At 39.2% G+C, this 12,714-nt stretch overlaps 1 protein-coding gene across 1 annotated transcript in view; it reads right to left on the bottom strand.

Annotated features, from left to right (window-relative positions):
• Nucleotides 1-5,104: 5,104 nt before the first annotated feature.
• Nucleotides 5,105-12,714, bottom strand: part of EPM2A (EPM2A glucan phosphatase, laforin) — a 57,630-nt gene continuing 50,020 nt past the window's right edge. Inside the window, exon 4 of the mRNA XM_077350745.1 lies at nucleotides 5,105-11,235. Within this exon, the coding sequence (XP_077206860.1) occupies nucleotides 11,057-11,235 (179 nt within the window). The 3' untranslated portion in view covers nucleotides 5,105-11,056. The remainder of the gene's footprint in view (nucleotides 11,236-12,714) is intronic.

The following is a 12,714-nucleotide window of genomic DNA, read 5'->3' as shown; positions in this document are numbered from 1 at the left end:
ATCCCTCCCCTTGGTCACCCTTTGGGCGTGAAATTCTCCAGATGCCTCTTGATGTGCAAAAAGAGAAAGCTACTCAAGGATGGAGGCAGAGATAGTATGCTCCCAATTTTTACAACATATAAGGGCCAGAACTCCAGATGTGCTAAACTAACTACTTTCACACCTACAACCATGAATAACAAGAGATCAAAGGGGGCTTTAGGGAACAGAAATGGGACAAGCAAGGGGAAAATGGTAAAAACATGTAACAGCAGGGTTTTGACAGTAATACTATGCCAAGAAAGCAACAACCTCATTGCATTTTTCCAGTGAACCACATACTCATCACTGTAAACCCACTGAAACCACTGGGATTAAAAGTAGTCATGAATTAGTCCAGCAGCAATATAAACACTGAGGAATGCTAATGCAGCATGTTGGATCTATGGTGTATGGACGCATGTCTAGGTAATCTATTTCTTGTTAAAACCTGACACATCTCTAATGCAGAAGACTGCTTATCTTGTTAAGCAATTAAGCGGGGTTAATTGATTTGATTTGCTAAACTGTTAACTCTGCATTAGATTTGAAATGAACAGCAAAACTTATTTCAAGTCCAGCTTTTGCGCCTCATCAACTGTTCCACACAATTGGCAGCTGTCTAATGAAGTTCTTCCCAATATGCAATGAGGTGTGTACCAACCTGCTGTCAATAGCCAGGGCCATTCTCTTTATTTAAGAGAGCATGCTAACAAAGGGAAAGGCCAAAGAAAGGCATGAGCCTATGAAAAGTTGTGCAATACATTGATTTCATGGCCAAGGAGGAGAATAGTAGAAAACCATGAAGGGTATCAAACAATGATAAGGTGGTCAGGGGAGTTCACCAATATATTTTATTAATAAGTTTTGTTGCTACATACAGAAAGACTTTCTTTAAAAAAATGGTTCTAACCATAATTTTAAAAATTACTACCCATAGAGTGTTTATTTCCCACCACTAAACCTTTGTTAGGCAACATCTAAATCAGAAGATCTACAGAGGGAAATAAACAATCCTTTCAATGAAAGGTGTGTATTTTGCAATACGCGATCATGAAGGTGTTTCAAAAAGTTCCGCTTGGACATGGAAATGATGGGTGGCCTTTATGCTGACATGGTATTTCCTTGACCTTTGTGCCAATGGTATTCAAGTAGGTAACTGAAACTAGTGTATCATTTGAATTAGTATAAAGGAAGAATAATGTTGTGGTTAGAGTACTGAGTCTGAATTAGGATTTGCTGGGTTCAGATCCCTGTTCCACAATGAAGAATATAGAGTGGACAAGTTCCTCTCTCTCAGCCTTACACAATATTGCTACCATGAAACTGGGATAAAACATGGCTTTACTTACCTGTAACTGTTGTTCATCAAGTGGACACCTATGCAGTTAATTTGGGTTCTGCATTTGCGGAGCTCCAGCAAACTGATGGGGAGCAAACCCTTCCTCTTTGACCACTTGCCGCTGGCCATAACCAGTCCAACATGTATACTCAACCCATTACTGAGACATCAGTGGAAAGAGTTACCATGAGAAAGGAAATGTCAAAATAATCTAAAAGCTGTAAGACATTACAGTGTGAAACCAATCTGAACATTTTTTATTTGCAGGAATTAGATAAGTTTCTCAGGTCTAGAATGAACCTGTTTTACTGGAGTCTGCTTAACTGGAACTGTAATTGGATCCATAGAGGTGGTCTTTGTCCTTGAGACCTCTCAAGCCAAGGATTATTAGGTATGCCATTCTGGGATCTTAGCTGGGTAAGGGTGGACAAGTCCATATGAGATAGATCCAGAAAGGGCTTTTCCTCCAAATTAGTGTTTATGCAGGATGCTCTATTATGTCTCATTTTGTAAATAAACTGCATCTGGTTTTCATAGAATCATTGAGTTGGAAGGGGCCATACAGGCTATCTAGTCCAACCCCCCTGCTCAATACAGGACCAGCCTATCTGTCCAGCTGCTGTTTGAAGACTGTTAGTAAGGGGGAGCTCACCACCTTCTTAGGCAGTTTGATAAAAGATGAACTACTCTGTGAAATTTTTTTCCTGATAGCTAGCCAATATCGTTCTCCAGATAGTTTAAACTTATTATTGTGGGTCCTATCCTCTGCTGCCAACAGGAACCTTTCCCTGACCTCCTGTAAGTGACAACATTTCAAATACTTAGATAGAAATCATGTCCCCTCTCAACCTTTCTTAAGTGTGGCAGGACCCCCTGCCTCACAGACAGGCACACTGTCTTCTACAACCAATGGCACCCCTCAATAGTCTAGGCTTAAGCCAAAGCCATGACACTGCTAAAGGTTGCCAAGCCAGGCCAGACCCCACCTTAAAAATCTTGCTCTCTGCCTTAGGTTCAGAATGACAGTCTCTGCCTGATCCAGGTACCTCCAAGCTCAAATCTTGCTCTCATCCAAACCTCCACCCCCTCCATTGGACTGGCTCCATTTTATTTGCCCAGGGGCTCCTAGACAAACTTCTTTGTCTTGCATATAATCCATACTTGGCCGGTGTGTCAGGGGAAGTTTTTTCCCCAAACCCTATAGCTTGACCCATTGAGACATGATGACTCACTTCCTTAGACACATTAACATCTTTGTTTAAGCCTATCTCTGGCCAGTCCTGACCAGGGCATTGTCCAACCTCCTGACCCATGGAAAATTCCATCATGTGCTCACCTGAGTCTTGTCACATAACCCCCTCCCCAAAATCCCATATAAACCGTGGCTTCACACAGCCACTCTGAGTGCTTTCCAACTTGGATCCCATTGGAACCTCCTACGCTGGTTTGTGTCACTTTCCTCTGATTCTCCATTCTTCTGATAGGTAAATATACCAAGCCTTCTCTTCCACACTTCTCTCTCTTCAATATATGACTGCTTGTTAGGTGTGTTAGCTATTTTTGTGCTTTTATTATTTTCTCTGCAATAAAGCTTATATTTACTGTTTTACCATTTACAAACATGTCTGCTTTGAGTTCCTATGGGTGTAATCGACCTTGTAATCATAGGCAATGATTTTTAATGCTTAGTTACCCAACCTCTCACAAATTTGGCTAATTTCCCCACAGCTCATATACATGTGTAATAGGCCACGCGTACATGCAATTCGGGTAACAGATTTGGTGGATCATGCGGGCATTTGCCCCAGGCTTACTCAGGAGTAAAATGGACGTGGTGCACTCTCCAATAACCCGGACGTAAGGGAAAATCCCTGAATGAACTCTTGGCATTTTTATTGTGTGAGAATATGGTCTTGGAACCGTGCTTTCTAAAAGGGTGGGCCTTTCTCTCCTTTATGCTCATTCGCTATCGTTTGGCTCCTGTGGGAGACTTGTTTTCTTTAAGGCTAGGAACACTGAAGCAAGGTTTTCTTAGGCTGCTAGTCAGTATTAAGCTGAATATGGCTGAGCCTCTCAGAAGTTCTTCTATCATTTGATAAATGAAATCATCAGCCAGGCAGGTCAGAGACTTGCCCAGCTCAGGACACCTAGCAGAGTTTGTTCCCCAGTTTTGTGTTCTTCTCCAAGACAGAGGGAATGGTCAACTAGAGAATTTCTGCCTCACAAGCATGCATTTTTTAAATAGTGCTTTTGGGGGCCTTATGAAAAGTTAGAAGTCTGTGACTTCTCTTGCACAGAAGGAATTTTTTTCCAGAAGATAGGAGAAAAAGTGGTAAAAGGAAAACTTTTCCTTTCTCTTTCCCTGACAAGAGAAGAAAACAACAAAGCTTGCAAAAACACAGCCTCTCAGCAGCAACAAAGAATGGACTGAGAGACAGGTGTTCCTCCCCCACCTATGCCAAAGATCAAGAAATTGCCATGCACAGGGGGAGGGGGAGCACTTTGTGGGTTTCTAGAGTCTCCCAAAAAGTTTCTAAATTCTCTGAGGCTACACAAGTTCCTAGAAGATGAATTTCAGGACTAGTACTCTCAGCCTCCAAGTGGAAATTTATTAAACAAGAAAATGTCCAAATGTTTATTTTAATTTTTTTGTTGTATTGATTTCACTGTTAATTGATTAGGGAACATCACAGCATTTCTATGGTGCTATTTGACATGTTATTTTTTCACATACAAAATGATGGGCAGACGTCCGATCCAACATACCCTTAGATATGGACAACCCTAAAAATTATATGATTTCCCTGTTATTGGATCAAAGCAAAACACTAATAATTTTCAACTGATAATTGTCAAGAAAATCAGGCTTCTCTAGGCTTTTCTGCACACTGAACGTACTCCTGATTTTTTTGGCAGAAGTCTACAAGCATTGGAATCTGTTTGGGCATGGTTCTTGTGTCTGCCCTCACTTTGCAGTTTTAAAGTTGTGGAGTCAGTTTATTTTCTTCCTTAAATAATCAGAATTTTTTATTATTATTTTTAGACTTCTACCCCACCATTGTTCAAAAGTGCTCAGGGCTGCTTTTCCTTTTCAAGGAAGAGGTCTGTCATTATCGATAGCATCATCAGTGATGCCTTTGTTTTGTTTCTTTTCCATGGATATACCAATATCATGACCATATTTTTAAGGGACTGAAATGCTGATAGATGAATATTCTATGTTAATGATAAGCAGGTTCTCTGAATTCCAAGCTTTCATTAAACAAAACTATATCTCTACACCCTTCCCTTGCAAAGAGACACCTTTTACCTTATATCTCTGAAAGGGAAAGGGCTAGAGAATTTTAAAAAAAATGAAAGGTAGAAATGTAGAGAACCTGATTAACCTACCATTATAATAATCTATCAATATATCTATATTTTAGTGGCTTTTAAAAAATAAATAATGAAACAACTTGTCTTCAGGGTGGGAGTGAGAGGTATGGCTTGACAATGACAACAGCTGGATAATTGAGAAGTGGGTTGGAGGTGACTGGGACTGGGCAGGACAAAAGCACACACATGTGTGCAAAAATCAGGGAATAAACCAAAGCAATTTGGGGCAGAAACCAACAAGAAAAACTCATGCAGAAAAATTCTCAGTTCTGTACCTGAAGTTAGTCCATATTTCATGGAAAAGAAGGGAGAAGGGAGAGAGGCTGGTCTCCCAGCCAATCCTATCACAGGGAGAGATTAGCAGAATTGGCCTTGGCCAGTAAGGCAACACTGTGCAGCAATTTCCCTCCCATTGTTCCATGCTGTCTTAATTTTGGAGTCCCCTGCCTGGACTTTGCTTGGAGAATCTGGACTGGACTCCTATGATGAACACTCACCTAGAGTACAACTGGTGTGATTTTGATTATTATTAGTAGTTTGCTTTTCTTTTTATCCTAGGTATAGACACAAAGGGGGCACACTTGCATTTTTTGGGATAATAAATAAATAAATAAATAAATAAATAAATAAATAAATAAATAAATATTGTTGTTCATATACTGATGAATTTTAATTGTTGTTTATTGTTATGGTTTGGTAGTGGATGTCATTCAGTTAAAACTAGTTCCAGAAATCATCATTATTTCTCCATGCAGAGAAAAAGATAGCTGGGTACACCTTATACAGGATACCATAAAATTAGACTCCTTTGCCCAATTCACTTAAAATTTGTGGCATTTTTAGTACAGAGGAGAACTTGATTCACTAAAACTTTGGTGTTATTTGACATGCTATTTTTTCACATACAAAATAATGGGCAGACGTCTGATCCAACATTAAAGAAAGTGGAAACTTTCCTTGACTCAATTTTACAATATAATAAATACATTCCTGACATTTCACAAAAATGATAAACCTGCCCTTTCTGAAATTATGACACGGAATTAAAACGATCATTTATTTCATATGCACACCACTAATGATGCTGTATTTTATGCTTTACCTCATAGTTTTCAGGTTATTAATTTCTGTACATTCAGCAGTTTTATGGTGTTTTTCATTGGTAATCTCCCTTTATGTCATCTCTGCCTCAGTATTTAAGTATCTATTATTTTTGTATTTCACACTTGCAGTGGATCAAAATCATTAAAACATTTCAGAACTCCCAAATCCCTTTGCTATCTCAATTAACTCTCTTCCTGAATAAATGTCTTTGCTGTAAAATTATATAGCTACACCACAGCAATCAGATTGCATGTTGATCTTCCAATGTTCTTTACTTTTCACTTTATGATTGTTCATCAATATTTAACCAATATATTTTACAGATGCTACAAAATTAGAAAGCACTATTGTTTTTTAAAACCCTAAATTTCATTTTAACTTCTTCCTTGTATGAACTGAGGCAATAATTTTTATTTCCTTTATTGTTTCCTTATATCAGATGGAGTCCTTTAAATTTTCACAATTTATCATGTAATGCTTGCATCAGTTTCATATAAATTGTACACAACATAGAAATGGCATAGATGTTATTTAAAAAATAAAGGTTCACAGTAACAAGATATGCAAACAAAATGGGATAGATTCACAGATCCCTAGTATGTGTTTATGTATGCGCACATCTATATATGTTAGTCAGTTTAGATATGTGATAAGCTCCTTGAGAATACATGGTGTCACTGTGCAGTTAAACTGGATTTGCACAGAGAATGTAAATATATTCCTTCATACGGTTCCTCAGGACTCTAATGGTTCCATTGCTATCATGAGGATGGCAGTAAAAATATGATGGCATTATTATATGTTTTATATATGGATTGTTCATTTTAAAAGACTTCATAACATAAACAATACTTCACAAGTCTAACCTAGCCATTAATAGGGGGTCCCACAAGCTCCTTAGTTTCTCACATGACAAGAGTTGCCCAATGTCTAACACAGCCTTTAATTTTAGAAATCTCCTTTTTGGTTTTCTTCATTTCACTGATGAAGCAGTCTTTTATCCAAGTTTGCCTCTGATAAACCAATTAGTGTTTTAGTTTTTGTGTTGTGCATGTTTTGTGTTTTAGTTGTAACAAGACCTCTGAATGCAAGTAATTTATGTTTATGCTTCAGAAACACCTAAGCATACCCAATTATGATTTGATTACATAGCTGGTGCTTATAGTTAATGACAAGTGGAGAGAAAGGAGTAAAAAACAGAGGTGGCTAAAGGTATGAAAGGCTATTTTATGATTTAAAATGTCATCTACGTAAGTATTCTTTCCCTAGCAAGTACATTCCTGAATATTTGATGAGTTACTTCTATTTATAAACATTCAGGTTTTTATATTTTCTTGTCAGATTCACCAAGAAGGCATGTTTCAGATTTAAAATGTTGAGTTTTGAAAAATGCCTATGGTTAGGTTGTTTTTGCTTGCTGGTTGTCATGCCTAATTTACTTTACATTGCCTAACTTACTTTACAAAATTTGCCAGTCTTAGAGACAGCTCTCTGGTTGGCTTGCTGTTGTACCAGTGTAACATAATTACTGATTCCTCCCTCCCCTCATTATTAGCTTCCCTAATTTGTGGTTGTGACAGGCCATTTCTATCAACTGAAGGGACCCACAAAATTTCCTCTGATTCTGGAAGAACCAGGTTCATTTTAAACTATAAGGCTTCCCCTTCAGATGTTCTAAAGGTAGCAAGTGTCTTGTGTAGACAAACATTACCAGTGTGGTTTGCCATCTGACTATTTAAGCGCAGTTTCTGTAGTAGAACAGAAAGCAATGGAGCAGTCCTCAAAAACCTAATAAAGTGACTTACAAACTACTAGATAGTAAATGCACCTAAGAAAGGACTGCTAGGCTACAATCCTGCAGCTGTCAACAAGAAAACAAGTTCAACTGAATTCAGTGCGATTAATTTCTGAGTCAAAATGTTTTAGCAGCTACAAAATGACTGTAACTAACCTAATGTTCTATAGTGCTGAAAGTTACCAGTATCAGATCTCTTCTCTCTCTTTGCACAGTTATTCCTCTTCTAAATAAAACAATGCATTCTTTAAGGATCCAGTGCAACACTACTTTGCATATTTAAGGTCTGTTAACATCACACACAAAACTAGGAGTATTGATGGCACAGGGTCTAGGAATAAAGTCCATACATCCAGATACCCCGCACAGTGAGAATGCTGTGCTGGAGACAATGGGGCAAACTGGGTTGTCATGTTTATGTGTTTTGGATAAAAGATAAAAGGCATCTGGTTGAGGTTTCTGTGATACGTCTGAAAAGATTTCTTCCTGAGTGTGCAGTGATAATTCCTTTATAGTCTTTAGTTCTTTTTTGTATTTTGTATTCCTTTGTTGGGATCTGACTACAGCTGTTTGTAAAAAGCAATATCTGAGAGTTGTCTTTGAAACTTTTGTATGTATAATCTATTAATGTAATCTGTTCATGATGACAACGGCTACATCTTTGTCGCCTCTTTATGTAATATCTGGATTGTTCCTGAGACTGTCTATGGCAGGCTTTCTCAGGCAGGGTTTCATGAAACCCTGGGGTTTCTTAACAGCCCTGGAAGGGTTTCCCAAATTGGTGGGAGTTAATTAATTTTATATATATATTTATATGTATTAAACATGTATTGGGTGATAAGACCATATATGGTCATGTTGAATCCCCCCCCTCCCAAAATGGCCAAGGATGGGCATGAAGGGGGTGGGAAGAGGCCCTGGGTCGGCAGGTACACAGCTATGCTTCCCTACAATATTCTACACAATCACACCACTTCTGGGGTTTCTCAAAGCCTGAAAAATGTTTCAGGGATTTCTCAACAGTAAAACAGTTGAGCAAGGCTGATCTATGGCCTTTCTTTCAGTATGGTTGAAACTCTGTTGTGCACAATTACATTGGTTTGGACTCTGCAATGAAAACATTTGCTGCAGAAATACAATGTAACATTGCCACTACCAGGAGGAATCTATGTGGAGTCTCTTTTTTGTAGCATTGTTTTTGTAGCAGTTGATGGTCAGTATCTTGTTTCTTGCTGGGTTGAAGGAATGGTAGCTCTTCTACCGTAGATTGTGTGATGGTATGTTGTGAAGATGCTGCAAACTGCCTGTTTTTTCTTGTTCTGTTCTTGAGTATGTTGGAAAAGTTGATTATATTATTGGAGACGTTTCTGTTATGATTAGCAGCAGAGATTTTTGTTTTTTTGTTTCTTCAGTAACTCTAGTTGAGATCAGTAGATGGTGTTTTCTTTTTGCCAAGTAGGTTGGTTTTTTGTAGAAATGTCCAGTTCAGAGAGCTTCTTGTGGTCAGCTTCTGTTTGTAGCACAGGACACTGATCTGATGTTTGAGTAGCTTCTGCATGGTTTTTAATTCTTGTGAGTTTATTTCCTCTAAAACTTCCCAGTTATGGAATTTATTCTCTAAGGAAATATATATAATTTAACCTCAACTCTGCAGGTCACCATGCCCACACTCCAGGAAGCAAAATTATGTAGTTTTGAAAATATCATTTTCCTGTTCTTTCTTCATATCCAATTCTTCTCCTGCAATTCATAACTCAGCAAGGATTCTTGAATCTCCCTAACTTCATTCTGCTCTATCTTTTTTCCAACAGCTTTCTTTCACCTTTGTCAGCCGTGTCCAGGTGACCTTCCTTGCTGTTTGACGGTGATTAATTCATTTGTTCTGCCTCAGTTAGCTGGCATGCCTCTCTTCTTCCAGTTTTCCTTATAAAATTGTTCTCTCTTCATTTTTACTTTTCTCTCCTAATTGAAGATGTGACCTTCTTACCAAAAATCACCCTTTGTTGTATTACTATAATTTAAATCCGGTATTGGCAAACATTATTTTTTCCTTGCTGAAGTGGTCTTCCATTTTCAAGAACATATTAAAATAGAAGATGGCACAAAAGAATTGTTGGTATATGCAAGAGCTGTAGTGTGCATTATTGAACATTATATAAGGATATCCTACAAAGGGCATCAAGGGAGATGTGTGCTTAGCAAATTTAGATAGGAGCATCCTGGTATTTTTCAAATAATCTCCTATGCCCTGATTGGAGACTTCCTGCTTCTTCCCTGATTACCTTCAGATACACTTCTTGAAAAATAGTGTTAATTCTGCACTTTTCCAAAAATAGCCAGCGCAATGGCTTAACACTATAAACAATTGCACCTCCCCCCACCATTCCTCACCTCCTCGCTCTCTGGCTTTTTTCTCCCGCTTCTTGGCACTCCACATGGCTGATTAAAATGGAGGAGAGGGGCTCGCTATACCCACGAGTCTCTCCCTGCCTGTCAATCATGGCAGCAAGCCAGTTACCTTTCTCCCCAGTCTTAAAGGGAAAGTCATCTTTTTTTTAAGTGAAACATCTCCACTGCTATGCATATGCATCTACTCATAGATTCATAGTGCTTATTTAAACATCACCCCCCCCCCAGCCTTGAAGCTTAGAAGAAGTATTTTTTCATCTTTTTTTTGGGGGGGGGGTCAGGAGGATCTGACAGGCATGCTTGCACATCAACTATTGGGAGGATTTTTTTGTACTTCCTGGATGTCAGTTGGCTGTATTTATATAGAAGGTTTATCTATCTTAAACATAGGCCACAATGTACCTCAGGCATCAGCCATGACATAAACCAAACTTCTTACTACTTCTCTAGTGATCTATTTTCTGCCAACGAAGGTATTTCCATTATCTTTCTTTTTCCTATAACATATTGCATTATCAATATTCTACTGACAACAACTCCCAGCATACCAGGTTAAATCACCCAATTTTTAACACAGCATCTGTGAGTCCCCTGCTTTCAGGGGCTGATTTCTGACAAACACATTTTTTTTTAATGCGGAAATAGGTTAGGTTAGTACAGTTGGCCAAACACTGTGGACTTACTATAGCTAATTGCTTTGGATTTGTAGAAAACAGTGTTGCACTTAACTGTAACTGTTGTTCATCAGTTCAAGCGGATAGCCTTCTTTATTTATTTATATTTATATACTGCCGCTCTCAAATGTCTTGCGGCGGTGTACATTAAAATCCCATGAGTACAATAAAATCCCATAAAAACCCATTAAAACATAATTAAACACAACATCATGATGGTGGATAATAAACATATAACCCACTCCCCTCCCCCTCTGTCCAGCATGGGTATATCACTCTCTATCTGGAAGCAAGGAACTCAGAGATCCACAGCTGAAAGTGCTGGGAACCACTCTGGCTTCAACCATATGCCTGGCAGAAGAGCTCCATCTTGCAGGCCCTGTGAAAAGCCGATAAATCCCGCAGGGCTGGAAGCTTATTCCACCAGGTCGAGGCCTTGTTGGTCTGAAGTTCCACTGTGGGGGGAGGTGGTGGTGAGAGTTCGTTTTGCAGGAAGTTGAGAACGCAATCCCATCTTCCTGCATAAAAAAAACAAAAAATGCCCCTGTCAATCCCCACAGCACTGCGAAGCACAACAGAGCCGAATAGCCATTTCTGGGCCCCTCCAGGCCTGGCTCTTCCTCCATCTACATGGGTCTGCTGCTGGAGAGGCCCCATTGGCCCCCAGGGTGGCTAAGGGAACACAGAAAATATCTACGTTCCCTTAACCGGGCCAATGGTGCTTTAATGCACATGAAGCCTGGGAGATACCTGCCCCAGTGACAACTTCATATGGCAGCAGGGATTAGCTCCACTGCCATATGACTGCGCTCCCGGCCTTTTCTGCCCATGCGGAATCAGCCCTACACTTATGAACAGTGTTATTCTGCTCAGTGAGTACATTAATTTTAACTCAGTTTCCAGTGAGAATTGTGTTAGTGTGTAGTAGGATTGTGCCCGGCATCCAAATCGGCCATTCCAGGCATAACTCAGCACACACATGCAGGTGCTGAGCTCCGTGCCTGCATGTGTGCGCCAACTGACGCACCAGCACTGGCACCTCCCCTTCCCTCCCCACCCCAGCACGCCACTGGCTGCGTCAGCCTGGAACAGCCGATTTGGATGCCACAGCACACAACCCTATAGCACCAACAACATTTCCCAGGATATAAGCTTTTTATTGAAACATGCAAGATCTGCAGTCTGCCTGATTCAACAGCATATATAAAGAACATCATCCAGGGGGCATCAGAGGAGATGTGTATTTAGCGCAGTTAGATTAGAAACTTCCTGATATTTTTCAAATATTCTCTTCCTGTGTCCTGATGTCTGCTCAGAGGAATGGGAAGTCTCCAACTGAGCCAAGACACAGGAGGAGATTATTTGAAAATACTAGGCCATTCTTATCTAAATATCCTAATTACATACCTCTCGATGCCCCCATAGGATATTCTCCTCATCTTTTTGAATCATGCACACTATAGCTCTTGAATGTACCAACATTAAATAGATAAGTGCTAGATCCAGGCTTATTGTATAATTATGAAACAAGGAAACATGACAATTTTGAGGTAATTGCTTTGTGTGATGTGATGCTATGTATCATTTACACCACTCTACCTTGCAGTGCATTAAAATGGAATGTCCAGGAGGTTTGTGGCATAACGTGAGCAGGGATCCAGCCACAATTATTGATATATGAAGGAATTAGTATTTCACATTTCCCCTCCTGAGTGGCTGAAGATGGTTTACGCAGTCATTTTTACAAATCCAGTGGCACGTTAAAGACTAACAACATTCATTTCACTATAAAAATGTGTGAATCATTGCTCACTTCTTTATATATTAAGCTGTAATTCACAAGATATCTTATATTGAAATAAATGTTACTAGTCTTTAGGTTGCAGCTGGACTTTTGTTTTATTTTGCTACAGGAGATCCACATGGGTACTCTTTTACAAAATTATACCCATATAAATAAAAACTATAAAGATGACAACAGAGATCATAAAAAGCCG

This window comes from Paroedura picta, chromosome 1 (assembly GCF_049243985.1).
Source record: "Paroedura picta isolate Pp20150507F chromosome 1, Ppicta_v3.0, whole genome shotgun sequence".
In the NCBI taxonomy this organism is placed as follows: domain Eukaryota; kingdom Metazoa; phylum Chordata; class Lepidosauria; order Squamata; family Gekkonidae; genus Paroedura; species Paroedura picta.
This window is presented reverse-complemented; position numbering and strand designations above follow the sequence as displayed.